Raw genomic sequence first — 24868 nt, 5'->3', positions numbered from 1 at the left:
CCCCCGGCTTTATGTAACAGAACAACGTTGTCTTGCCTCCCCTAAGACTAGGGGCTCCCTGGGGACGAGGGCTGCCTCACATCCATCAGATACAGAACGTCTTGCCAAGGACCATATCCCGTCTTCCAAATGGGCCTTCCCTCCCTGCCGCCAAGTCAAGGTCAATGGTTCCTATAGAAGGGAAACTCTCCAGGATGGAAATATGTCACCTCCCACCCAGGAGGGTGTCCTAGAGACAGAGACCGTATCTCACAGTACACAGCTGCTCAGTGCTTTTTCCTTTCTGTGGCCTCAGAGCTTAGGGAACATGAAGGAAGCTAGAGCTCCTTCTAGAAAATACCTGGTGCCTGTGCCCACCTGCACACAAGTCATACCGTACTTCGGGCACGCGCGTGCCTTGATACTCACACACACCGCAGATGGATCTGCCGACGTGGGGTGGGGGAGACCAGGAGAGGAGTGCAGCGCACAGGAAAATGGGGCTCTGCAGCCTCAAAATTTCCCAAGCCCCAAACCCTAAAGAGGGAGCCCATGTGGTCCTGCAGGCCCTCAAGCAAAGTATCCCTAAGTCACAAGCATCTAAGTCACAAGCCGTGAGCACGTGGTTTGGGGCCCAAGCAACAAGGACCACAGTCCGGCCCTCTGTGTTGCAGAGACACTCACCAGGACCAGTCTCCTCAGAAGGCACCTCCCCTGGCCCCAAATCCCTGGAACCCCTGGCCCCTGGTACCTGATGTAGAAGCTGTCGCCAGGCAGGCCCCTGACCTTGGTGAACTCCTCGGGGCGGTACTGCACCTTGAGACGGACACTGTCCTTGGGCTTCAGCATCTCCACGTAGACCTCCTCCACAGTCTTATTGCGCACATCCAGACTGCCATACTGCACAAGGACAGCGGACTGTGCTCAGAGGGCAGAAGCCAGGGGCGCCTCCGGCACCAGTGAGCGGGCGGTTGTGGGATAAGGCCGAGATTTAAGATCCCCTTCATTGGGAATCTGCATGCCTCGCCTCTGCAGGTAAGGCTGAGTCCTCTGCCAGGGTCTGCTGGCCTGTTTTTACAGCCCTCACTTGCTTATACCACCTTTTGCTTATACTACCCGTGTCTTTGAATACCTATGAACCATCTCCCCCATCAAACGGGAGACCCAGCAAGAGGGAGAGGATGCTCCATCAGACCATGGTCCTGCTGCTGACACAGTAGAGGATCCTCCCTCCCGACACCAGTGCCCAAGCCAGGGCCCCGCTCACGGCCCTGTGACCCGTCCCCAGGGTCCTGGCAGCATTCAGCACCACCAGGGGGCGCCAGGCACGACAGCCACCCCGTGCTGCTGGAGGGTGCAGGAAGCCCGCGGGGCTGGCAGGGAGGGGCGGGGCCTGCCGCTCAGCAGCTCAGAACTCACCTCGAGGATGAGGTCTCCGGGCACAAGGCCATCAGGGCCCTTGGCAGAACTGTCATCCTCCACCTCCGCCACGAACACCCCATGCAGGTTCCCTCCACATAAATGGACTCCAAGCTCCAGCTGGGATTTTTTGATGAAGACGACTCGCGGCTCTGGGGTCTTCTTGTTGACATCTCCCACCATCCTTTGGGGAAGGAAAAGAAAGTCCCTCAATCACACACAGGGGGAGCAGGGCGTGAAAGACTACACAGTGGCTAATGCCCCGGCAGTTTTCCCTTTACTCCGTGAGGTCTCCCGGCGCTCCCATCCGGGTTCTGGCTCTAGCGACTTAGTTTACAGGCTGGAAGCTGAGGTTTGTAGAGGTGAAAACACGGCCCCAGTTGAGAAAGCCAGCTGGGGACCAAATGAAAACCAGTGCCCTGCTTTCTGGCCCAGCTGTCCATCGAGTGCCGTGGGGCTGCCTCTCTCCCCACCTGGACGGCACCTGTTCTCCTAACCCTGTTCTGCCTGAGGAAAGTCAGAGCTAGTCTCACAGCCCAGGGCACAACAGACCACTTGGCAACGTGTACGGAGCAGCTTCTCTGGCCCAGGGACTGTGCTACGCCACCAAGAGGGGGCCCCTGGCCATCGGGGAACTCACAGCACAGTGAGGGAGACACTGGTTAGCACTCGGAGGGGAGGAAACGGGACAGCGATGGGGACCTGGGGACAGGCCAGCTGTGGTGACCGCATCCAAGTCCCAACGTGACGGATCCAGGGCAGGAACGCAGAGCGGGCCTCGTTCTGAGGGAGGCCAGGGCTTGGTGCGGGCCTACGGAACGATGGCTGCACGCCCAGGCCCGTGCGGCCCTCTCCCCATCTTCCCTCTGGCTCCTGTGCATGCCCTGCCTCCTCCTGCCCTCTGGCCATGCCTCCCGCTCCCCCCATGTGCACAGCTAACCCCTGCTCACCCTGAACGTGTTGACTTAACTGGCTCTGCTCCCTGCCACACTCTTGCTCACTGCCCCGCGTGACCTGCCCCGGCCCTCCCAGCACGTGCTGCACATGCCTGGACACTGGCCTGTCACCCTCTAACCCCGGAGCTCCCTGGGGGCGACTGCTGGTGGCGGCCACAGCCCAGGACCTGGCTGGGTGGAGACTAAAGACAGACCACGAGTAACTGAGAAAAGGAGGAAAGGAAGAGAGGCAGAGCTAGGAACAAGTCAACGAGGAAACAAAAGAGAAAAAACAAGAAAGTGAGAAAGGGCAGGAGGGCGGGAGGAAAGGAATGGCATGCTTCCCACCCCAAGGCCTGACAGCCTGCTATGCGGCCGTGGCCCTGGGGGGGAGGGGGGGATGCCGGCAGGGTGTGCTCAGGCCACAACCACGACCGCCTGCCCCACCCCCCAGGCCGGCGCGCACAGACAGAAGGCTCACAGCACGCGTTGGCTGACCTGGAAATGGGGGTGCTCTGCTTGGCCGGGGGGGTGCCAGGGCCCTCCTCCTGCTCCATCAGCGGGTCAGTGACAGAGGGGTGCTCCGGGGCGGTGGTACTGCTGCCCTGGAGCGTGGAGTGGGTGCTGGCAGGGTCCAGGTGGGAGCTGGGGACGGAGGGCAGGAGGAGTAAAGAGCAGCCCGCGGTCCCCGGCCGTCCTCAGCCACCCCCTCTCCGGTGCTGACCATGGCTAGGGGGGGTGGAGAGCAGGGACTGGGTCAGGGGCTTGGAGCCCGGAGAAGAGCAGATGCCTTGGGAGCTGGGACTCAGGTCGTCCACCCTGTAGGATCTGCCTGTCCTCAACCTGGGGATCCTCTCTGAAGGTGTGGGCTGGGGGCCCACAAATTCACCATCCCTTTGCCTCCGTTTGTGCATCTTGTCCCCCCTTGGCTGAGCTGCGCAGTGCTGCGTGGCAGGGGCAGGTCTCCCCCTTCTCCCGCATGCCCGGCAACCCACAGCTCAGGGGCAGACATGGACAGGGGGCCAGAACCCTCTGTGTGAGAATCCCGCCCCCAGGGCCTCCGTTCCTGGCTACCACACACCTGTGGGGGGGGCTTCCTGCTGCACGGGGGGAGGGGATCCAGCCATGTGCTTCCACACCCTACACCTCACATCCTCCTCCTCCTCCATGTTCTTTTTCCGAAATCCGGGGCTGGCCAACTCTCCTCTTCCGGCCGCTGAATGGCCGGAACTCACAGTCAGCCCCCGGGCTGCACCCTCTGTCCTGCCCCAGCCCGGACGCCCCCCATGGGAAGCCCAGGCACTCACCTGGACCGAGAGTGGCTGCTGAGCTGGTGCATGTGTGGGTTGTACTGGGCCAGGATGGTGACAGTGTCACACTGCTGCCCAATGATGAGCCGGGCCTGCTGCTCCGTGGCGCTCCGCAGGTTTATGCCATTGAACTAGGGAACATCCAGAGCACGCTCAGTGACGCGGTGGGGGCTGGGGACCGGGGAAGCACAGCTCTTCCCAGGAAGGGAGGAGAGGACGGAGAGAAGAAGGCAGTGCGAGGGGCAGCTCTCACTCACCTCAAGTAACTGATCCCCATACTCCAGGCCGGCTTGGTGAGCGATGCTCCCCCCTGTCACCTTGGAGACGTAGACCCCACCCTTCTCTCCACTCACGATGGAGATGCCCAGCGGCTCCGAGCCCTTCTGCAGCTTCACGTGACGTGGCTCCTCTGCATAGGGCCTTGGAACAGAGCCAACAGTTGCGGGGACTCAGACACAATGGAAAGGTCTGGGGCAAGTATGCAGTCAGACATGCAATCACCTATGCAGGAAAGGCCAGGGACCCCCAGATGCTCCTATAATGACGAGCTGGGTAGGAACGCGATGACCCCACCTTCGTGTGGCAGTAATAGGCTTTCCCGCAACCTCATGCAATACAAACACAACACCCCCCCAATGGCCAAAGAAGCGCCCAGTCCCAAAGACACAGAGAATGGTCCACGCGAACTATGAACGCTGACACAGGCAGGGAAAAAGCACAAAGAGTTTCATAACGTGAGAGGAGTTGCTGTAACAAAATGTGCAATGAACAAACCCTGGTGGGGTCTCCAGACTCCCCAGGAGGAAAAGAAGTGGCTCCTGGGACAACGGTCACCCGGAAGAAACAATATAAAGTACCAGTTTTTATAACTACCAGTATATATAGTGATGTACAATGACCACGGAAATGAAGCCGCTGCAAACCCAAGCCATTAGAAAGGGAGTGGGGAGGCTGGGAGCAAGGCGGGGACCATGCACTTGCTAGCCCGGGGGGGTGGGGGGGTGGGGAGCCGTCCGCCGTGACAAGGGCACGAGGGGGCTTGGGCAGGGGCCTCATGTCAGGCCAACCTCAGACTCCTCAGGGAGGAGAACCTGGGCCTGGAGGCCACGGGCACTCTCAAGAGAGATCTGTGGTGGTGGAGACATCTGGAAGGTGCAAAAAGTTAGAAAGAAGAGAGGGATGCTCAGAGAAGGATGACAGACGCCTGGAATCTAACAGACAGAAAGGCAGCCAGGTGATGCAGAGCTGTCCCGGGAGGACTGTGCTGCATGCTGCCCCTAAGCTTTTCCCGCAGAACAAAATCATAGCCAAAGGTGAAGGGAGGAGCCAGCCAGAGTGCCACATCCTTGGGCTCCCCTCCAGAGCACGTGGATGGGGACAGACGTGGGTGGAGACAGACTCACGCGGTGATGGACAGCCAGGTCCCTGAGCCACCCCTCCCCTGCCACCCAGAGGCACAGCAGTCTCTCCAGCTCAGCGGGCCTCAGGCTGGGACCCCACCGCCCAGGGCCCAGTCCTCTGGCAGTCTGAGATCAAACTCCTTCTTGACTTGTCCCTTCACCTCTCCCGTTCCCAAACTCACCCGCACCACAATGCCCTTCCAGACTCACCACATATCACAGTGCCAGGTAGTTTGGAGTTATAAGGGCCCTTACCCAGCAGGGTATATATATATATATACATACCCTGCTCGGTAAGGGCCCTTACATATATATATATATATATGCTTAACATATATATATATATATACACACACACACACACACACACACACACACATACACGTATATACATGCTTAACAAAAGGGGAACAGCAACTGAGGAGATTATATGTGACTTTTCTTCTTTCTACTTTCCTCTATCTTCCCAGTTTCCTCTAATAAGAAGTTACACGATAATGTACGTTAGAATCGGGGGGAAGAAGCTGTTTTCCCTTCAGTCAAGTCACACACATTAAACTACGCCTCTGACTAGATCAGAAGCACCGTGAAGGCAGGAACGCGGACACCCTCCTCTCCCCAGAGCAGCTCCCGGTTCTCTGCACGCTGTAGGAGCTAACTATGGGATATCTGATGGCAGGGGACAGGCCCTCTCTGCTTCTAAGGAACCCACTTGAGTTGGCGGAAGATCTTGCTGCTCAGTGACCTGAGCTGGGGTCAAGTAAAACAACCCCCCCGACCCGGGGACTTGGTGCAAGTTTGTGTTCCCATGTGCATCATGTGGGTGAGACATTTCCACATGAATTGCACCTGCTTCCCCTACGGGCCCAGGTGCACTTCTGGGCTCCAGTTAATATTCACTGGTTGTCAGGGTACCTGTTAGGTTGTCTTACAAATTCAGATTTTTCAAGTCAAATGATTTTCTTAATGCAGAGCCCACCCTGCAGGGTTCCTTCCATGGCTCAGAGATGAGGGCCCTCAGCATTTTGGATTTGAGTGGACAGGAGTGGCTCCATTCCTCTTAAGTGATTAAATAAAAGCAAGTTCCAGTTTATCAGATCCCCTGAAGACTGACAATCTAGACAGGACCTCTTAACTATAAATATGATCTGGTAAATTCAACTCTGAAACAGCAGAGGTGGGTGAGGGGTGTGGAGCTTGTGGGGGGAGTGAGGGACCCCTTAGAGGATGGGGTCCAACCGTCTGGACTGACATCAGCCTGAAGTTAACCCGAAATCTCAGCAGATTGGCCAGCATTTCAAAACGAACCAATAAATGGCTAAGCTATACTTTTACATACATTTTTTTCCGGTATGTAAAAAGCCTGGGAATGAGGGGGACAAGTGATGCAGCTGTGTTCTGGAGCCAAAAAGCAAAGAATAAGAACGAGCCCTGATTCTAAGGAAGGTAGGCCAATCACCAACCATGTGACCACAGATAGGTCACGCCAACTTTCTGGCCTCAGTTTCCTTATCTGTAAAAGAGAACCAATGATGATGACGACGATGACTATGCACGATGCTCACAGGGTCACTGTGAGCATTTCATGACTTAACACATGGAAAGTCCTTAATCGGGGTCAGGGAAGCAGTGAATGGTGCCACCACATCATCTCGGCCAGGTGGCCCCCAGCATCATCTGCTGCAGCTCAGCCCCTCCCATGGACATTCTGTGGAAGGAGCCCACCCTGCTCCTCACCTTGCCGTCTATGTGCACCCCACCTCCTGGCACCATGCACCTGCGGGGCTTCCTTGTGAAGGGCTGAGGCGGCACGCCAGAGAATGCTAGGTGACCCGAAGCAGAGAGGTCTTGCCCTGGGATCGACTCAGCTGGAACCCTCCAATGCACCTGCTACTTCTACCAACAAGCCCACTCCCTCAACCAAGCCCTGGCCCGCTGTAGGGATGTGCCACCCACTGCCATGCCCGTGGGACAGATGCTCAGTAGTGCTCACCTGTCCTTCCTCCGGTCCCCGAGGGCCGCAGGGTTGACGGCAATTCTGGGCAATGTGGAGGCTGAGGTCTGCGACTGGCTACACGAGGACAGGGTGTCGATGTTCAGGGGGGACTGCGGAGGCGTGCTGCATTCCGAATGTGACAACGAACCTGTCGGGAGAGGTGCAAAGGAACTCGGGCTCTGCAATCCGCATCTCCGCTCCCCCATGGCCCAGACCAAGAGGGAGGCACGACCCAGGCACGTGGCTCCACGAGGCGGCCACACCACATGGCCTCGAATTCGGGGGCTGGGCTCTGCATGGCCTTTCTATCTAGCCCCACGTCACCAGGCCTCACAGCCAGGCTCAACCAGCCTGCGTGGACCGGCTGAGCAGAGGAGGAGGTTACACGCTGCGCCCAGCCGCTGCACCACGAGACCAGTGCGAGCCAGCAGGCCAGGACGGGAGTGCGAGTTCTCACCTCTGTCGGAGCCCACAATGGACCGGGGGTATCTTGGCGTTGACGGGATTTTAATGCGTTCCGCCTTGAACTGCAAGTTGCTCGAAGACCCTACAGTTCCACGAGGAGACAAAACTTCAGACATGTGATTAAACACTGCCCTCACTCCCTCGCCACCACATTAGTACTTAGGGAAGAAGCACAGTCATGACAAATGCAAAGCGGCCTTGCCACGTATCCCCGAGGGGGCCTAAGTGTGAACCGGTCAAGAAAAGCAGAGACTCAGTACCCAGTGATCCGAGTGAACTGTGCGGGTCTGGACTGCTCCAGAACAGGATCACACGAATCTCAGTGACAGAGGGGACTGCTTGCTTCCACTCCACGTGGCTGGAAGTGGCACCACCTGAGTCTCTTTATGAGGTAACTGCTGGTCTCTACCTCTGGGTTGCATTTCCCACACATGAACAGCACTACAAACCCCCAGAATCATGGATAGGCTCAGGGTCAGGAAGCGAGAATCGTGGGCCCAGGGGTCCCCTGGAATAGCCGCATGGCTCCCAGGGAAAGCCTAAGAGACACAGAAGGCTGAAGGAGATGGGTCCCAGAGCAGCGTGGGGCCAACCTTGGCCCCAGAAGCAGAGAAGGGTCCGGGTGGGCAGGCCACCTGGAAGTCTGGCCATGAGGATGCAGGTAGAGAGGGAAACAAGGCTAGTGCCCCGCTATGGTGAGAAGGTTCTAGTGGTACCATTACCAAGGCGGGCGCTGGAGGGCAGAGAGTTGGACCCGTGGGAGGCTCTCATATCTGAGTAGTCACTGCCAACCCTGTGGCTCAGGTCCAGGCTCAGGCGTCCCTGGTGCTGGACGCTGCGAGAAAACCAGACATGTGAGGCGCTCGGGAGGAACACCGGGCCTGGACACGGCCACTGGGGAGAAACAAGCAGCAGGCCTGGGCCAAGGCCTCCCTGAGCCCACAGAAGCCACCCGCCACTAGGTAGGAAGAGCAGACTGCCACGCTCACAGGCTGCATCCAATGAGGGCCCTGCCCACAGAGAAAGGCCCTGCTGTGCCTGTAGAGGAGTGGCACACCTCCTCCAGCCTGGCACCAGGACTGGGCTCACCGGGAGCAAGGGCTTCTGCCGGGAAAAACAGGCTCTGAACCCTGTCCGGGCCCAGAGAAGTGGAGCCTCTCCTCCAGGATGGGCGGGAGAGGCTGGATGGGCATCGAGGACCTTGGGCGGGGACCTGCACACCTCGCTCAGGACAGCTGCCTGGGACATTGGAGGGCAGAGAGCCCAGGCCTCACCCACCTCGGGCAGGCCTACAATCAGACCCAACAATGTCCTTGTCTAGCTGTGTAATGAGACTGTCTCTTCCCTGCCTAAAGCCCAGACTAGAAAAAAATCCCAACTCCACATCATGGCCGCAGGCCCTATAGGATCCGTGCCCTATAGCCTGTGCGCTCTTCCTGACCTACTGTGCCCATGCATGCTCCCCTACTCTGTCCCAGAGCCCAGCACACTGTTCCCAGGTGTCTGTGGCTCCTACAGCCCTCCTTCCGGGGGACTTCACCCAGGTCTTGCGCGGCTGGCTTCTTCTCAGCCTCCCGATGTCGCTAGCACCCCCCCCCCAACTCCTCCCAGCGCCCTCCCCTCCATCCTCGTCCACAGCCTAGCTGGCCTCGTCTTCAGAGCGACCCAGCACCACCTGGTACCACCCTGTCTTGTCCGTCTGCCTCCCACACTTGAACATAAATGCCCCATGAAAAGCACCTAGTTTAGTTGATTTAGTTCTCCACTCTATATCCCTCTGGAACTAGAAAAGTCCATGCCATGTAGTAGGTGCTCAATTAAAACTTGCCAAACAACTGAATGAATGAATGGGTGACCCTGAGCCAGTCTGTTCACCTTTTAAGGCTCAGTTTTCTCATCCATAAAACAGAGCCAACAACAGTCCTTAGCTCACGAGGTTGTGGTGGCCATTAAACGAGATGAGGTTTACAAGGGTCCCAGCACAGTGCCTGGCATGTGAGCACCTAAGCACCAGCTGCCATCACTCTCTCTCTCTTTAAATACCTCTTCAAGCTCCATGCTAGGAATGAAGAGAGCATCCTTAGCGTTCACTCTTCTTGGGGCCCCAGCACTGCTCTAACCAGCCCCTTCCCGGCTAGGCAAGGACACTTCTCTGCCCGTGGGCCACTCTGTGCACCAGTGGCTTCATGTGCCCAGGGGCTTGGCTGCCCAGGGTGCAGGGAGGTATGGGGTGACTTCACATACCTGGGATGCAAACCCTGGGGGCCGACCTCTCTGGGCACAGGTGGAGAGCTGCAAGGGCCGACCCTGTGGCTACGCACGGTGTAGATGGGGTTCCTCAGGATGGAGCTCACAGTGGTGCTCGGGGTCATGCTCCGGGGTACAGTGCCTAGAAATGGGCTGGGTAAGAACAATCACCCCAAAGCACCCAGCCAGCCCCAGACCTGTGCAAGCTCTTGGCTTTCTCCATCTGTAAGATGGGAGAACTTGTTTTATTGCTTCCTATTTCTCAGGTTGCTATGGAAAAAAGGGGCCCTGAAAAGCTAAGAAATGTCCCTGATACAAGACTGAACATCCCAGACAGGGCAGCCATTGCTAGTTCTCTGGACCTCTGGGCTGAGGACACACAGAGGCACCCTGAAACGACCGCCTCCACTCTCCCCAGGAGCGAGCAGCCCTGCGAGCCCACCATGGACCCTCCTCCCCGCCCCGACGACTCACCCACAGATGCCCTGCCGGGGTAGAATGGGGGGTTGCTGTGCCGGCTGGAGTGCCCCGGCGAGTATGGGGACCATTCCTGGAGCTCTGGGCAGAGTTCTCCACTGGCTGGGATGCACTTCTGCTCCTGCAGGACCCAAGACAAGAGACAGTGGCCGGAAATGGACATGCACAGGTGTCTGCAGGTCTGTCCCCTAAGCACTAGCTCGCCCGCTCGGACACACGACGTGACAGTCAGGAGAGGTCACTGCTCATTCATGTTGCCTCAAGCAACCAGAAGAGAAGAACTTCCTTCGACACTACTCTGGAAGAAAACCACAGAGAAAGAACCTGGTCTCTCAAGTAAACAAATTGGGTACAGGACGGGGAATGCGTGAGTGCGTCAGGCACATGTATGTAACGGCTCCTCAAAACCTGCATGGCTGGGTGAGGGTCTTCGTCTGCAGAGTCGTATGGATTTGGTCTCCAGCTCCCATCTGGAGACAACTACATCACCCAGCACCCACCAAAACCAGCCCGCCGGACATGGACCAGCCTCCTGCTGCTGGCCGACAGATTCCCAGGCGCTACCTTGGCCCCCCCGGACCCTTCCAGGCTGGTCCGTGTCCCTTGCTTTTGTTGTGCGAGTTCAAAAGCTTCTTGATGAAAAAGCAAATCAGATACCACAGCCAAGAAAATGTTCCTGTCTTGGCATCATATGCCATTAACATGCATACCCCCCCCACCCATCCCTTTCCAGTCTCCTAAGGAGGGCATCCACCAGCCACCCCACTCCCCTTTTCCTCGGACAGGTGCTTAGAGCAAAGGCAAAGGAGGCAGGGCTAAGCACGACGCTGGGGACACCAGCTCAGGGCCCCTCCCCGTGCCTTCGCCCCGTCCCCACCCCGAGGCTGAGCCCCACCTCCAGGAACTGAGCAGCAATCACCACAGGAGCCAGCTTTGGCCGAAAGCTAGGAGCAGACTTGGGGCGACGGCGCTTCTGCCCCAGCTCGTCCATCTTCTGGGAGGTGAGGTCCCCGTCACAGGACTTCTTGGCAGGCAGGTAGGAGGAGTCCCCGTCCCCTTCAGGGTAGTAGCTGGAAGCAATGCGGACCCTGCCCTTGCGAGGGGGTGAGGTGTGCGTGGGTTCGCCGGGGTCCACGTCAGGGGGCAGTGCGCTCGGGGGGCTGGTGGACGGGGAGCTGCCCACCAGAGTGGCCTCGGACTCGGAACTGGTTTCCAGTCTGTGCTGGAACTTAATGGAGTCACTCCTCCTGGGAGGTTTTGGGGGCGTCAGAGGCCCCATCCTCTTGGAGGGCTGGGGGGAGTGAGCAGACCCAGGGCCAGGGAGCAGGTAGTCTACTTTGGGGGGAGTCTGGGGGCGTTTGAAAGTGTTAGGGTCAAAGATAGACTTTCTTTGCTTTGGCTTCTTATAAACAGAGAGCTTCTCGGGCCCTGCTGTGGAGCCCAGCACGGCCTTGGGCCAGGTCCCGCCGCTGCTGGAGCCTTCGGGGTCTGCCTTATCCAGGGGGGCCTCTGCCGCCCCGCAGGGACCCCCCTCGGTCTCGAAGGGCAACAGTGGTCGCCGGCTGCGCACATCCACCAGCCCGTAGCCACGCTCCCCAGAGGTGTCTGAGCGGAAGGAGCTCAGGCTGCGCTCAGAGGCGCTGGGACAGGCCTGGGGGGACACTGGGAAGGGTCCCCCAGGGAACGGCTTGTGCAGGAAGGAGCTGCTGCCTCCCGGGGGGCCCAGCTCCCTCCTGTCCTCCAGCCTGTCCGCGTAGAAGATGTCCGTCTGCGTGGAGTTATTGTGCTGTAACAAGCTCCGTTTATTCTGAGCCTGGACCTCAGGGCCGTGGGCTCGGACGCTCAGCATCTTATCAGAGTCCTTGATGGTCTCAAAGATGTTCTGGCCGCTCCATGAGGAGCTCTGAGGGAACACCTACGTGGGGATCGCAGAGAGTGAGAAAGAGTGGGTAAGACCGCAGAACCAGGCGCTGCCCACGAGCGTGGTCCCCATGGGGTGGGGGAGGGTCAGCAACGGGCCACACACACCCCAAAGTGTGCCCGAGTCTCTAAGATCACCTCATTATTCAGTTCAGATTCAAATGTATACCACTGTCCTCAAAATGTCCCTCATGTCTTATTTCGCTTTTCTTTTTAAACCAGGATCCAGTCAGGGTCCATGCACACCCTGCACTTTGTAAATTAATACCTTTTTTTTCAAGGACTCCCAACGATGCAGAGTAGCAGCTCAGGTATATGGAGCTGAGGCTTTGCCTGCCCCACAGCCGATGAGAGCAGAGCCGGTGTTGGGTGGGGGTCCTTACCTTCAGGAGGGAGAGGGTCAAGGAGTCCTGGCAGCTACGTAGCAGAGATTCACACTCATTCAGAGATTTGTTGTCCAGCGCAATGCCATTGATCTAGGGCCAAACAGAGAGCCATCGGGCCCACCACCAGGTCAGGGTCTCTACCAGCCCATTCTGGACGGTGGGCCTGGTTCTTCTATAAGGGGCCCAAGTCTGGAGTTGGCAAAGGAGAGAAAGCCCCTCCCCAATAAGGCCTGAGAAATCCAGTGAAGCGACTTCCAAGGCAAACAAAACACAGAGCCTTAAAATCACGTTAGGGGCAGGTGCCTGTCTGACTGGGACCAGACAGGCATCCTGGGGGAATGACCAGGCTCTGTAGCTGGCTGCCGCGTGGGGCATGGCCATGGCTCAGAGCTCCTTCACGCACAGAATGGAAGATAAACACGCCTGACCCCAGGTCAGGAGACTAAAAAGGAGATCATGGTGTGGAAGGCCTTTGTAAACTGTTAAGTGTCAGGTGAGATGAGATGTTATCATTCCTGTTCACAAAGATTCTCGTAATCCCATAGGCCTACACCTCTGTCCACATTTCTCTCAGATATGTTCCCATCTTTTAAAGAAGCATATGTGCAACAGTGAATGGTGAGACTGGGATGCATCCAGACCATGCAATGCTGCCCAGCAGCAAAAAGAACATGCTGATGGTACCCCCAACCACCTGATGGGTCTCACGGGATCATGCTGGGACAGCCAATCTCAAAAGGTCACATACCGTACAATTCAACTTAGATAAGGTTCTCGAGGTGACAAAATTATACAGATGGAGAGCAAATTAGTTGCCAAGGGTTATGGATGGGGAATGGAGAGCAGGGCTATGGATGCCTCTATCAAGGGGTAACAAGAGGGAGATCTTTGTGCCCGTGGAATAGCTCTGTATCTTAATTTTGTTGTTGTTACTTAAAACGTGATAATAAAATGACACAGAGCTACACATGCACGACTCTGTTTGCCTGGTTTGGATATTATATAGTCACATAAATGTAACCGTCAGGGGAAACTGCATGAAAGGTACATAGGACCTCCCCGTACTACCGTCGCCACTTTATCTATTTTTCAATAGTATTTATTTAATGTCATAACCGAATTATTTCTCTAATTATTTCAAAATCAACAGTTAAAAAAAATAGGCAGAGTGATTATTTTGGGGTGATGGATTGATTCATTTGGTTGTTTTTTTCCTACAACTTATCCACATCTTAAAATTTTTTCACAATGGCCATATTGCTTTCAAATTCTGGTATCCCCCGAAATCTGAAAAACACTGGCAAAGATGAGAAGCAATGAGCTCCCACACCCTCTGCAGGTAGGATCGAAAAGGCCATGATCTCTTTGACCACATGGGGAGAGATCACGTCAACTGTTGAATGCTGATGCCCGTAGATCCCGCAATCCGCCCCCCACAGGGAAATCACGCCGGGGCACACTCCCGTGGGTCCCTGTGGACAGATGTAACGGTGGCCTTGCAGCCCTACTCGTAAAAGCAAAGATGTCCTGACTGTCCATCGGGGGGACTGGTGAATGGCCACCACTAAGGAATAAGCAACTAATTAGTTACTGACATGACCTAGGCAGATCTAACGATGTGACTACGGAAGAACCTTCAGGGCAGGCTGTGGGAAACAAGAAATGAGGTTAGCAGCTCAGTCTATTACGATCCCATCTGGGTGGAGAAGAAGAGAGGAGAGGAGAGGGGAGGGGAAGGGAGGGGAGGGGAGGGGGAGGGGAGGGGGAGGGGAGAGGGGAGGGGAGGGGGAGGGGAGGGGGAGGGGAGAGGGGAGGGGAGGGGGAGGGGAGGGGGAGGGGAGGAGAAGAGAAGAGGAAAGCAGATACAAATGTTTTTAATATTTCAGGGTGGGGGGCGGGTAGGACCAGAATACATTGTTAACAATCGCTGCCATCAGGGTGGGAACTGGTAGAAGGGGGTCTAGAACCAGAGCAAGAGTTATGGTCATGTGTGCCTTCTGTACAACTGGGACCGTGTCTGCGTGCTGGGGGAAAGTGCGTGACTTCCATTTTAATGAGTCACTTAGAGATACTAAATTAGGCTCCATAATCTCACAGCGTTTTGGGGGTTTGGTCACCAGGGATGCCATTCGGTGTCCCCAAAAGGGCTGTGCACACAGGTGAAGCCCACGGCAGGGCTGCCTACAGTGGCAGAAAATGAAAACAATGTATATGTCCACAAGGGGGCGTGCTTTCAACTACAGACAACCAAACATCAGAACACCATTAGGTGGATAAAAGTACTGAGGGTCAATTTGGAAAGCTATCCATGATGTGGAATAGCAGGATGATCCCACTATTATAACTTAAAAAGAAAACAAAGCCCATAAAACTTTATCTGTGTATAAAGATTTGTATGAGCACTCATGATCTGGCTGGGAGCACATCTTACAATGCGAGGGGGGTGCGGGGGGCGGGGGGCTGAGATTTTTCTCCAGGGGCAGGATTAAAGGGAAAAGAGCAGACTACCACTTTATACATTTTTGTATCGCCTGAATATTTTATGACACATACGTCTTACTCTGGTATTAAAAAAGAAATTTAAAAATAAATGGATATAATGTTTAATAAAAAAGATTTTTTTAAAAAAATCACATACAAAAAAGTAAAAATCAATCAATCACAGATATCTTCTTTTTTAAACTGGTATAAATAGGGGTGCCTGGGTGGCTCAGCCGGTTAAGCATCTGACTCTTGGTTTCAGCTCAGGTTGTGAACTCAGGGTCCTGAGATCAAGCCCCTGCTCAGTGGGGAGTCTGCTTGAGATTCTCGCCTTCTGCCCCTCCCCCCCACATGCATGCTTTCTCACACACACTCCCTCTCTCAAATAAATAAATCTTTAAAAAAAACTGATGTAAATATACATTCATGTGTAGAATAAAGGCTGTACAGAAATATATTTCAAATGTTCATAAAGGTTATCTGTAAGGTGGTAGCCATGAGTGGGATTCTTATTTCCTTCCTAAACTTTCTTTGTATTTCCTGATTTTCTACTATAAATAGAAACACACGATCTGGAAAAAATGTTTGTTCACATTAGAGAACAAGGTGAACGTGAAAACTCTGTTCATTATTTCGTGTTCAACCTCCCAGATGTCATCTATCCGTCCACGTGGGGCAGACTGCCCCGGCCCTGAGGCTTACCGCCACGATCCTGTCTCCCACGGCGAGGGACCCCTCCTTGGCGGCCGGGCTTCCAGGCACCACTGCGGCGGCATACACACCATTCTCCAGACTGATGCCGCTGTCTGCGAAAACCACAGAGGGCAGACACGGGCAGTCCCCAGTTAACCCCGGCCCTGGTTGCCTGGCCCTCTGGTTGTCCCACCTCATCTTTGTGAGATAAACTTCTGAAGGGAAAGTTAGCAGACTGCAGCCTGCCCATCCCAGCACCCAGCCCAGGTCGGACGCCCCAAGGGCTCAGTCACGTCTGCTCGGGTGAATCGAACACTCGGGAGACCAGCAAGACCCGGGACCCAGACAGCCCCCTGCCAGGGAAACACACACGCTGCATTTAAGCAGCATCAAGGCCCCTGGAACAACACACCCAAAAACGCACATCTCCCCTCTGCACAAGGAAGGGGTGCCCTGCCATCTGGGGCGCTCCGCCCACTTCTGCGGGCCCACTACCTTTCTGTCCACTCAGGTTGATGTGCAGTGGTGTGATCACCTTCCCGCCCAGGGACTTCCTCCGCCGCACGACCATGTTGATGGCCCCCTCCCCATTGAGGAGGGCCTTGATGGCCTGCTTCTTGTCCTTGTTGATGAGGTCCACGTCGTTGATTCTCAGCAGCCAGTCATTGACCCTGAGGAGGGGTAGAGCCAGCTCAGTGCCCTCACAGGCCTTGGGACCAGCGGGCAGGCCCCACCGCTCCAGTTTGGGAGACGAGGGGCAGAAAGTGGGTGCCCCAGATACACACTCGGACAGGTTTCCTCTTCAGGACGGTCAAATGGCTACACTCACAGAGGCTGGAGCCAGACTGCCTGGGTGCAAATCCTGGCTCTACCACTCGCTAGCCGTGGGACCTACCTCCTCCAGACCTCAGTGTCCTCATCTGTAAAATGGGGCAAGAGCACTACAGTACCTACCTCACAGGATTTTAAAGATTAATGAATTGATTATACAAAGTGCTTAAGCCAGTACTTAGCAAATAGTACTTTATATCATTACTCTGTCATGGAATGGGCATGCGATGCACACCCTACACTCCTGCTCATACCACACCTGAGCCCTTTCCTACCTAGACAAGTGAGCGGCAGCACCTGGGGCCTGAGGAATGGTCAGATCACAGGCGCCGGTGAATCACAGTCTCCTTTAAGAACAATGTTAGCAGCTGAGCCTGCAGGCCTGAGACTGCTAGGCCCTCAGACCCCAGGGTGCGCTCCTTTAACCGCCACCTGGCTCTCCGGGTCCTTCACAATGGGTCGGAGGGGCCCCCTTCCCTCCGGAGCCTGGGCCTCCTCCTCTTACCGTAAGCGGCCGTCAGCAATGCTTCCTTTGTCCACTTTAGTGACAAATATCCCACAGTCCCCAGGCAAACAAGGCTCATTCACACCTTCTGCCATATCGAACCCAAGCGCTTTCAAGTCAATATCCTCCTGTCAAGAGAGAAGCACACGCACTTCACACAGCAGCGATTAGAAACCTGTGGCTCTTAAACCTCAAGCTACTCGCTCCACTGTGAGCACCGCCCCTTCACCACGCTGGACGGGGCACTCGGTCCCCAGGATGAAGCCCAGGGGCAGCTACCATCGGCCCCTTCAGCCACTGTGGACACTTGCCCCGCAGAAGGGCTCTGCTCTGCCCTCTGCCTTCCACGCGCCGCACCAGCATCTGCCGCTGCAGAGGCCACGGGGACCAACCCGCCGGAAGCTGGCGTGGACAACTGCAAGGAAAGGATGCATGCACCCCGGGAAGAAAAGCCGCAGCCCCAAAACTGACAGCCATGAACCTGGGAACCCCACAAGGGGGCCATCCTCTCCTGCCCCCGTCCCAAGTGTCCCAGTCAGGACAGCAGGGGAGAAAAGACATTTAGGCAGCTCACCGTCTCCCTTTCGAACTCCACAACTTCCGTTTCCCACTCCATGGAATCTGTGTCGATGGCCGAGTCGTGGGAGCTGTGGGCCATCAGCTGCCGGAACCGGGCCTCCTTCTCCAACTGGGACTCCATCTGCTCCCTAGGAACAGAGAGAGCCATGGCAATGGTCCCCTGGGAGGCGAAGGTCACCATGAAAGCTAAATGGGGCTCCTTTTGCTCTTGGACTTCATGCCAGTTTCCCAATAAATCTGGAGCAGAATGCCAGGCAGGGCTTCCTGGATATCAGTGGGTTTTCAAAGAGGTTTTTCAAAAAAGACCCAAATTCGTCCCAAATTTATCCAGAGGTTTAATGCAATTCCTCAGGAATTGCCAGCAAGACTTTTTGTGGATAGAGACGAGACTATTGTAAAATGCAGAGGGAAAGAAAGATAAGGAACTAGAAGAGCTAAAACAATTTGAAAATGAAAAACTAAGTGGGAGGAATCACTCTACTCGATTCTAAGACTTTTTCTATAGCTCCAGTAATCAAGAGTGTGTAGAACTGCCAGGAAGACAGACACAGAGATCACTGGGACAGAATGAAGAGTCCAGAAATCACCACAAGGTACAAGAGGTACAAAAGTACTTCGGCTGAAGAAGAACAGCATTCAACCAGTGATGCGGGCGCACCCGCACGCCCATGGCAAGAAAACTGAACCCCAACCCAGACACCATGACTCACAGGAAAATTAACTCAAAATGTATCACAGGTTGAAATGTTAAAGGTCAAGCTGTAACACGTTTAAAAGGAAAATACAGGAAAAAAAATCGCTGAGATGTAGGGTTAAGGTTAAGGGTTCTCATACACCATACAATCTATTAAAAATTAAAAATTAAAAATCAGTAAGTTGGACTTGACCAAAATAAAAAACTTAAGCTCTCAGAAAGACCCAGTTAAGAGATGAAAAAAGACTCAGAAACCTTGTACCATCCCCCAGCGACTTGCACCTGACGTCCTTCGTCCTAAAACCTGTGCCCAGATGACCTTGCCAATTCATCAGCGCTACCCGCTGAGCTCCCGGCACACTCGTGACCTCCTCCTGGTTCCTGCTCGAGTGGACACGCTCGCAGGTCCACACCTTTGTCTGGGCTGTGCTCTCACTGGCCAGCTCCAGAAGGCTACGTAGCCTCAGGGCAGCGCCCCAAAGCCGCCTTCGCGGGACACGGCTCCCACCAGCCCTGTGTTTAATGCTCACTGCACCTGCTCATCTCTCACCCACTGGGGCATGTCTGCTGTCTCTGCAGACCGGGGGCTTCCTCACCAGCACCAGAACAAAGAGGAGGGGCAGATTCAGATATGCTGAACAAACAAGTGGAATTCGACTTTCTTAGAAGTTCCAGGCAATTCCAGCTCCATTAAAATGCACGACTTCCCCCCCCCGCCCCCCGCCCCATGCTCAAGCCCCCAGGGACCAGGCTTTACCTTAATTTGATCCCACCACTTACTAGACCGAAGGTGGGTCCCTGGAGAGAGTGTGTCACTTTGCCTCTTAGCTGGAGATTTTCTTTAGAGCACCCAAGCCCAAGAGGTTCTGGGTTTTTATCTAGTAAATGAAGCTGGTTGGCTCATGTTAGAGTTACTGAATGGGGAGGGGGGGTGCTGTCACTCCGTCTGAACGCCGCTGCTCCAGCAAGTGCGGCTTGCACGCTCACACTCACGCTCCTCACCGCCCTACACCACCCTATCAGAACGGAGAGCCCCGGCTTCTACCCTGCAGAGACAGCTACTGTGTTCTGCCAATCTCCCTTTGTAGCTCTGATCTTTGTATCTTCACCCCACCCCTTCGGGTCACCAAGTCTCAAATCACAATCCCGGGTGCAGTGCCGTAACTGAGGGGAGGCTGTCTGACACCCCAAACAGTCTCTTCCGAACGGGCATCCCAACACGACAGGCAGAACAGACTGCAAAGTGGTGAGGGCTTTCCAAACACTGCATCATGATGTCAGCACCTTGTTCACGGAGCTGTCGCTCTGTCCGACCCACCTGTGCTCTGTCTCCTCCTATGTGCTATGAGCCCCACAGGGTGGAGACCTGGTCCACTGTTTGGTGGCTTCCCCAGTGCCTCCCACAGGCCTGGCCCATCCAGAGCAGGCACTCGGTAAATCCTTGTAGAGTTGGTGAATGAATGAGGTAGAAAGGGAATGAATGAATGAATGGACAGTAGACGCTTGCCTGTCTCCAAATGGACTGGCTAGGCACAGAGACCTTCCTTCCTATGTGCGTTTGCACATGGTGCCTGCCCACCTCCACGTGCTCATCTTCTGTGATGGTCTAAGAATTTCTCATTAACTCACAACACGGAGGTGGCATTCAGACCCATTCTACAGACTGACAGAGTGAGGCAGAGTGAAGGGTCGGCAGGCAGGGCGGCCCGGCCCTGACAGGAGAGGGGCCACCACGCTCCCCGCAGGCAGGCGCCCACCCCCACGTACTTGAGCTCCTTGAGCTCCCGGCTGACATCATTCTTCTGTTTGCGCGTGTCGTCCAGGCTTCGCAGAGCTTCGGCCAGCTCGCTCACTGCCCGGTCCCGCTCTCGCCTTAGGTTGTCACAGAGCGTCCTGGCAGAGGAGGCAGAGGCCGAGGTCACTGTGAGGGGCAGGGGGCAGAGGACTCACAGCCTACAGTGGACTGCAGCCCCAGCCCCCAAATACCCCAGGTGCCCACCTCGCCTCCAAATGCACTGAGGGAGCATTGGAGAGTCTAGAGGTGAAGCCACCCAGGCCAACCCCATCGAGGGGCAGAGAAGACACTGAGATCCAGGAAAAGAGACATCTCTGCAGTTACTGGGTAACGGGTTCTGAACGTTCAGTGCTCATCCCACTGTTTCACCCTCAATGTGCCTGGGTGAATGCCCAACCCAGCCCCAGCCCACCTGGCAGATCCCTGGATTCCAGCACCTACCACATGCCTCATCTCTACCCACATGCAGGCCTTTCTAGAGCTGTCCCCGACTCTACAACTAAATTGAGCTCCCCACTCGGACAAGAATCATGCCTCATGCATCTCTGAAGCCCTGAGCTCTGTGCAGGTGCAAAGTGCAGGCCTGATAACTCCCCACCAAAGGACGTGTGGCTCCTGGGACCCCAGTACCACCTCAGCCATTCGCAGAGAAGGTAGGGACAGGGGACTGGGCAGCAGGGGAGTGTGTGCTCTGTGCCACCCCCAGAATAGCACCCTATTGCTGGAGGCCCTAAGGGCTGGTCCCCACCTCTCCATAGCCCCCAATCCCCTCCACCCTGAACCCTCACCTCCTAGATAGTGGTCTCTCCTCCCGATAACCACAAGGGATCTTTCTGAAAATCACAAGCACCACCACAAACCCTCATGGCTCTCCCCCAGCCAAGAATCAAGACTATACTGAGGGCTTCCTTCTCGAGGCCCCCACAGCCTGCCCTCAGGAACCCTGTCAGCCGCCTCTCCTGTAACTCCCAAGTCCACAAGCATGCCCCTGCCCCGGGCACACCACATGCCTTTGTTCATGGCCATGCCCATCCCCCCTCCACCTGGAAAAATCCCACTCAGGCCTAAGTTCTAACTTGAAGGTCATGCTTTCCAGGGACACTTCCCCGCCTGTTCCCCCACCCCCTGCCCCGCCCCTGCATGCCCCCATCACAGCTCTGACCGTGGCCCTGGAATTCACCATCCATATTATCTCCCTCCCCTGCTGCCCTGTCCAACAAAGCTGCCCGTGGCCCCCCGAGCACTGGCCCCGCGGGGGCATCACACCCGTCTGGGAGCCTTGGAGGTTGTTTCTCTCCCAGGGTCTCCTTGTAAGAGGGATCTAAGATCCTGGCACACAGTAGGTGCCCACAGAATAACAACTGAAAGAATGCATTCTTGGTATGTCCATTTCATCAGAAGTCCCCTAAGAAAGAAACCTGTCTGCACCATTTCATGGCAGGGGGAGGGTCTCATCCAGACACAGTGCACATGCAGACATCGAGGGTGAAATGAAAAGGGAAGTAGAGACATAATGGGCACCTCTAACTCGATGGAGCAAGGCTCAGGTGAGAAGAGACGAACCGAGGTCACTCCCATCTTATCAGGACACGTGGCAAGTGATTCTGACCCTCCCCACCGACCCAGTGCAGCACGGGGAGACGAGCCCATGCCAGCCCAGGGCTTCCCCGTACCGGATGCTGTCCCGCTCTGCCACGATCTTGTCCCGCTCCTGGAAGGCCCAGTCCCGCCGGCACTTAGCCACGTCCGCCTCCTGGAGGGCTTCCTTCAGCTCCTGGCACAGAGCCTTGCACTGCTTTCGAAGGAGTTCGGCCTCCTTGTTGGCTCTCCCCGCGTCCATTGTCACTGTGTCTTTGATCTAGTGGGGTCAAGGGGTAAGCAGAGGGGTGGTTACTGAGCCTACTGGTCCAGAAGTGCCCTCTAGCTGGTGTGGGGGCTGGGGCCGAACCCTCCGGAGCCGGATGGAGGGCAACACAGGATCCTAGCCTGAGCCCATCCCAACACACCCCTGCTGCGCCTACACCCCCTGGGACTACCTCAAGACACACTCAAGACACCTAATGGCACGAGGTAGGGTCCTGTCCAAACTCTCCCGGCCCTGCAGAGCCTGTCCCAGAACCCGAGCCCCTCCTCAGCCTCAGTCTCCGTGGCCCAGGTAGAACGCCTCCCCCGGAACGCTTGTCCCAGGCTCCTCCCTGCCACTCGCATGCTCCTATCTTAGACAGCCCACCTCGTCTCTCTAAAGAGCTCTCCCGTCAAAACATAACGACACAAGGCCTGAATGCAGTGAAAGGTGCAGACATCAATCATGATGATTCCCAACCCCCTGGGTCTGCAATACTCATTTTTATGCTCTGGCATACACAGTTATTTTTAAATCTGAAAATACACCAGTATTTTTGCTGGTGAAGTCCTGTGTGTCTCAGTTTGTTTAAAAAGCTGAAATCTGATACATTTGCATCTTGACACCTCCCAAAGCATTACATGCTTGGCTACCGTTTCAAATCCAACTCTCGGAAGCACTCATAGGGAAAAGGTCCCTCTGCGCCTCGAGAATCCTTAGACGACGCGGGGAAAATAACAAAGGGAGCATCTACTGCAGGAGGCATTCCCGCTTCTGCTCAAACGCTTTCAGAGGCAAAACACGAACAGGACACAAGAGGAACAGGCTCTGCTGTGTGCGTGCCGGGGACCCCCACCTCTGAGCAGTAGGAAGAAGGAAGAGAAACACAGCAAGTAGGCCCCTGCTGGAGCCACGGCCCACCTGTCACAGCGAGCCAGACACGCCACCTCTGCTCAGGTGCTCTCAGAGAGATCCCAGCGGTTCAAGCCAAGAGACGAGGAAGGGGGAGACAGAGGAAAATACGGAGTCACCTTACAACCACCCTGCATCTCTCAAGTAGAGTCAAGAGTCAGTAGGAGCTGGAGAAAAGTCTGCCCAGAAAGTACACCTTAACTCCAGAGTGACAGTGGCTGGTGCACTCGGCTCACATCCCACATTTCTCAAGATCAATTCAAATTATTTCCGTTCTGATTTTTTCCCCCTTTCATGTAGCGTTGGGGGTTTGCTCAGTTTGCTATTTTTTGAGAACCGATTATTATTATTAAAGGTGTCAAGAATTTATTATGATAAAGAATAGGTTTAATGATAACATTTATTTAAATTTACATTTTACTCAGTGTTCTATAATATATTAATACAGTTTTATATTTGGAAAGTGTTACCATGTGGTTCCACCGAAAGGTCTTTCCACTTGGCCCTGGATAAGCATCTCCAGGTGAGGGCCACAAGGGGGACATGAGAGGTCAGCACCAGAGCTAGGCAGCTCCCACGCTCTCCCCTCCCCACCTCCCCCACCCCCATAGTTGGTCCCCAAAATGAAGTCACTCCCAAAACACCGTTTCCAGATGAGAAACACAAGAAGTACAAGACTTCGTTTTACTGAGAGGGGAGAAGAACAACGGGGCATCGTAAAGGCACAGTAGAACTGGGAGCGGAGATCCTGATAACACGGATGAGGATGCTCAGGGCCCAGGAAGTGACTGGCCTAGGCCCCGCCCGTTAGTGGGGAGCTGAACTCCATTCCAGGTCCCTCGATTCTTGCTTCAGTGCTTCCTCCTCTACACTGTGCTATCTCCAAGTGGCAGGTCTTAATCTGCAACAGCACCACCCGAGATCTCCTTCCGTCCGCCGTGGGTGATCCAGGGGGCCGCAGGCTCGGGAAGCCAGGGACCGGTGCTCATGAGACACTCACCCGGCCCAGGCACCAAAGCCAACGAGAATGACCCCGCAGAGGCACACCAGGGTCCCAGGGAGAGGGCGGTGCTCCCTGAGCAGACAGCTCTCCCTGAGCACGCCCGTCTCTTCTAGCCGGGCAGTATCTCACAGCCCTCCCCAGATGTGGGAATGTTCTTGGAATGCCCTCCTGGTCCCCTGCTGCTTGTCCTCCACCTCCAACAGTACTCCCTCCCTCACACGCGGCCCGAGCTCAGCTCCACCAACAGCACGGACGTCAGAGGTACAGCTGCATTCAGGGCCAGAAGGAAGGTGAGGACGTGGGACAGGAGCTCTGGCGGAGACGCTGGTCTTGGGACATAACTTGTTATCTGGAAGAACCTCTGAGTCAGGCCGTGGTGCCCCACAGCTTCTCAGGGGCAGACACCAGCTGCCCCAGGCAGTCCCTCCGCCCTCCCGAAGGCGGTGAGTCCTCACCGCACCCGGCTGCCAGTGGCCAGAGGCTGGGACAGGGGTCCTAGACGGGGAAGCTCCCGTGGACATGCCCATTCGGGGAGGGGGGAAGCAGGAGAGAGGGCAGCATCCAGAGCCAGGCAAAGACCCAGACAGGCCCCCTAAAGCCCTTTTTTCACCACAACCCTCTCCAGAGAAGAGGGGGGAGAGGGCAGAGGGTGGTGAGAGAGGAAAGAGGGAGGAGCAAAGAGAAGGGAAGAGTGTAGAGGATGCACGGTCTGTCAGAAAGAAAAGAACCGCTTCCTTAGCTGAGCAGAATGAAGGCAGTTGCGAGATCAGGGAGGCAGCCTGGCTGGAAGGCCCACCTCAGCGGACCCCACCATGAGGCGGCTGCTGGAGAGAGATGAGGTCAATCCCAAGGAGCCTCGTCCCAACCACACCTCAGGGCTAGCACGACCAAGGCCACACACGTGGCCTCCTCTGGCCAGGTGGGGCGTGGTCTTATCTGAGAAGCCAGACAAACTCGAGAAGGAGCCGAGGGTTTCAGCTCTGGAAGCTGCCGGGGTG

At 55.7% G+C, this 24868-nt stretch overlaps 1 protein-coding gene across 7 annotated transcripts in view; it reads right to left on the bottom strand.

Moving 5' to 3' along the window:
• DLG5 (discs large MAGUK scaffold protein 5) overlaps positions 1-24868 on the bottom strand; it is a 221029-nt gene that overhangs the window by 117254 nt on the left and 78907 nt on the right. For 6 of the 7 annotated variants that reach the window (XR_013449724.1, XM_036089831.2, XM_036089833.2 and 3 more), the window contains 18 exons: positions 21786-21970; positions 20085-20210; positions 17619-17751; positions 17045-17172; positions 16204-16379; positions 15718-15821; positions 12532-12624; positions 11124-12143; positions 10226-10349; positions 9749-9893; positions 8227-8339; positions 7497-7586; positions 7037-7187; positions 3901-4063; positions 3641-3774; positions 2832-2978; positions 1399-1582; positions 731-879 (listed from right to left, as the gene is read on the bottom strand). Coding sequence is in view for 6 of the 7 variants with exons in the window: in XM_036089831.2 (XP_035945724.1) it covers positions 731-879; positions 1399-1582; positions 2832-2978; positions 3641-3774; positions 3901-4063; positions 7037-7187; positions 7497-7586; positions 8227-8339; positions 9749-9893; positions 10226-10349; positions 11124-12143; positions 12532-12624; positions 15718-15821; positions 16204-16379; positions 17045-17172; positions 17619-17751; positions 20085-20210; positions 21786-21970 (3365 nt within the window). In the remaining variant the exon portion in view is untranslated. The remainder of the gene's footprint in view (positions 1-730; positions 880-1398; positions 1583-2831; positions 2979-3640; positions 3775-3900; positions 4064-7036; positions 7188-7496; positions 7587-8226; positions 8340-9748; positions 9894-10225; positions 10350-11123; positions 12144-12531; positions 12625-15717; positions 15822-16203; positions 16380-17044; positions 17173-17618; positions 17752-20084; positions 20211-21785; positions 21971-24868) is intronic. The other variant, XM_036089835.2, reaches the window with a different exon arrangement.

This window comes from Halichoerus grypus, chromosome 7 (genome assembly GCF_964656455.1).
Source record: "Halichoerus grypus chromosome 7, mHalGry1.hap1.1, whole genome shotgun sequence".
Classification (NCBI taxonomy): Eukaryota; Metazoa; Chordata; class Mammalia; order Carnivora; family Phocidae; genus Halichoerus; species Halichoerus grypus.
This window is presented reverse-complemented; position numbering and strand designations above follow the sequence as displayed.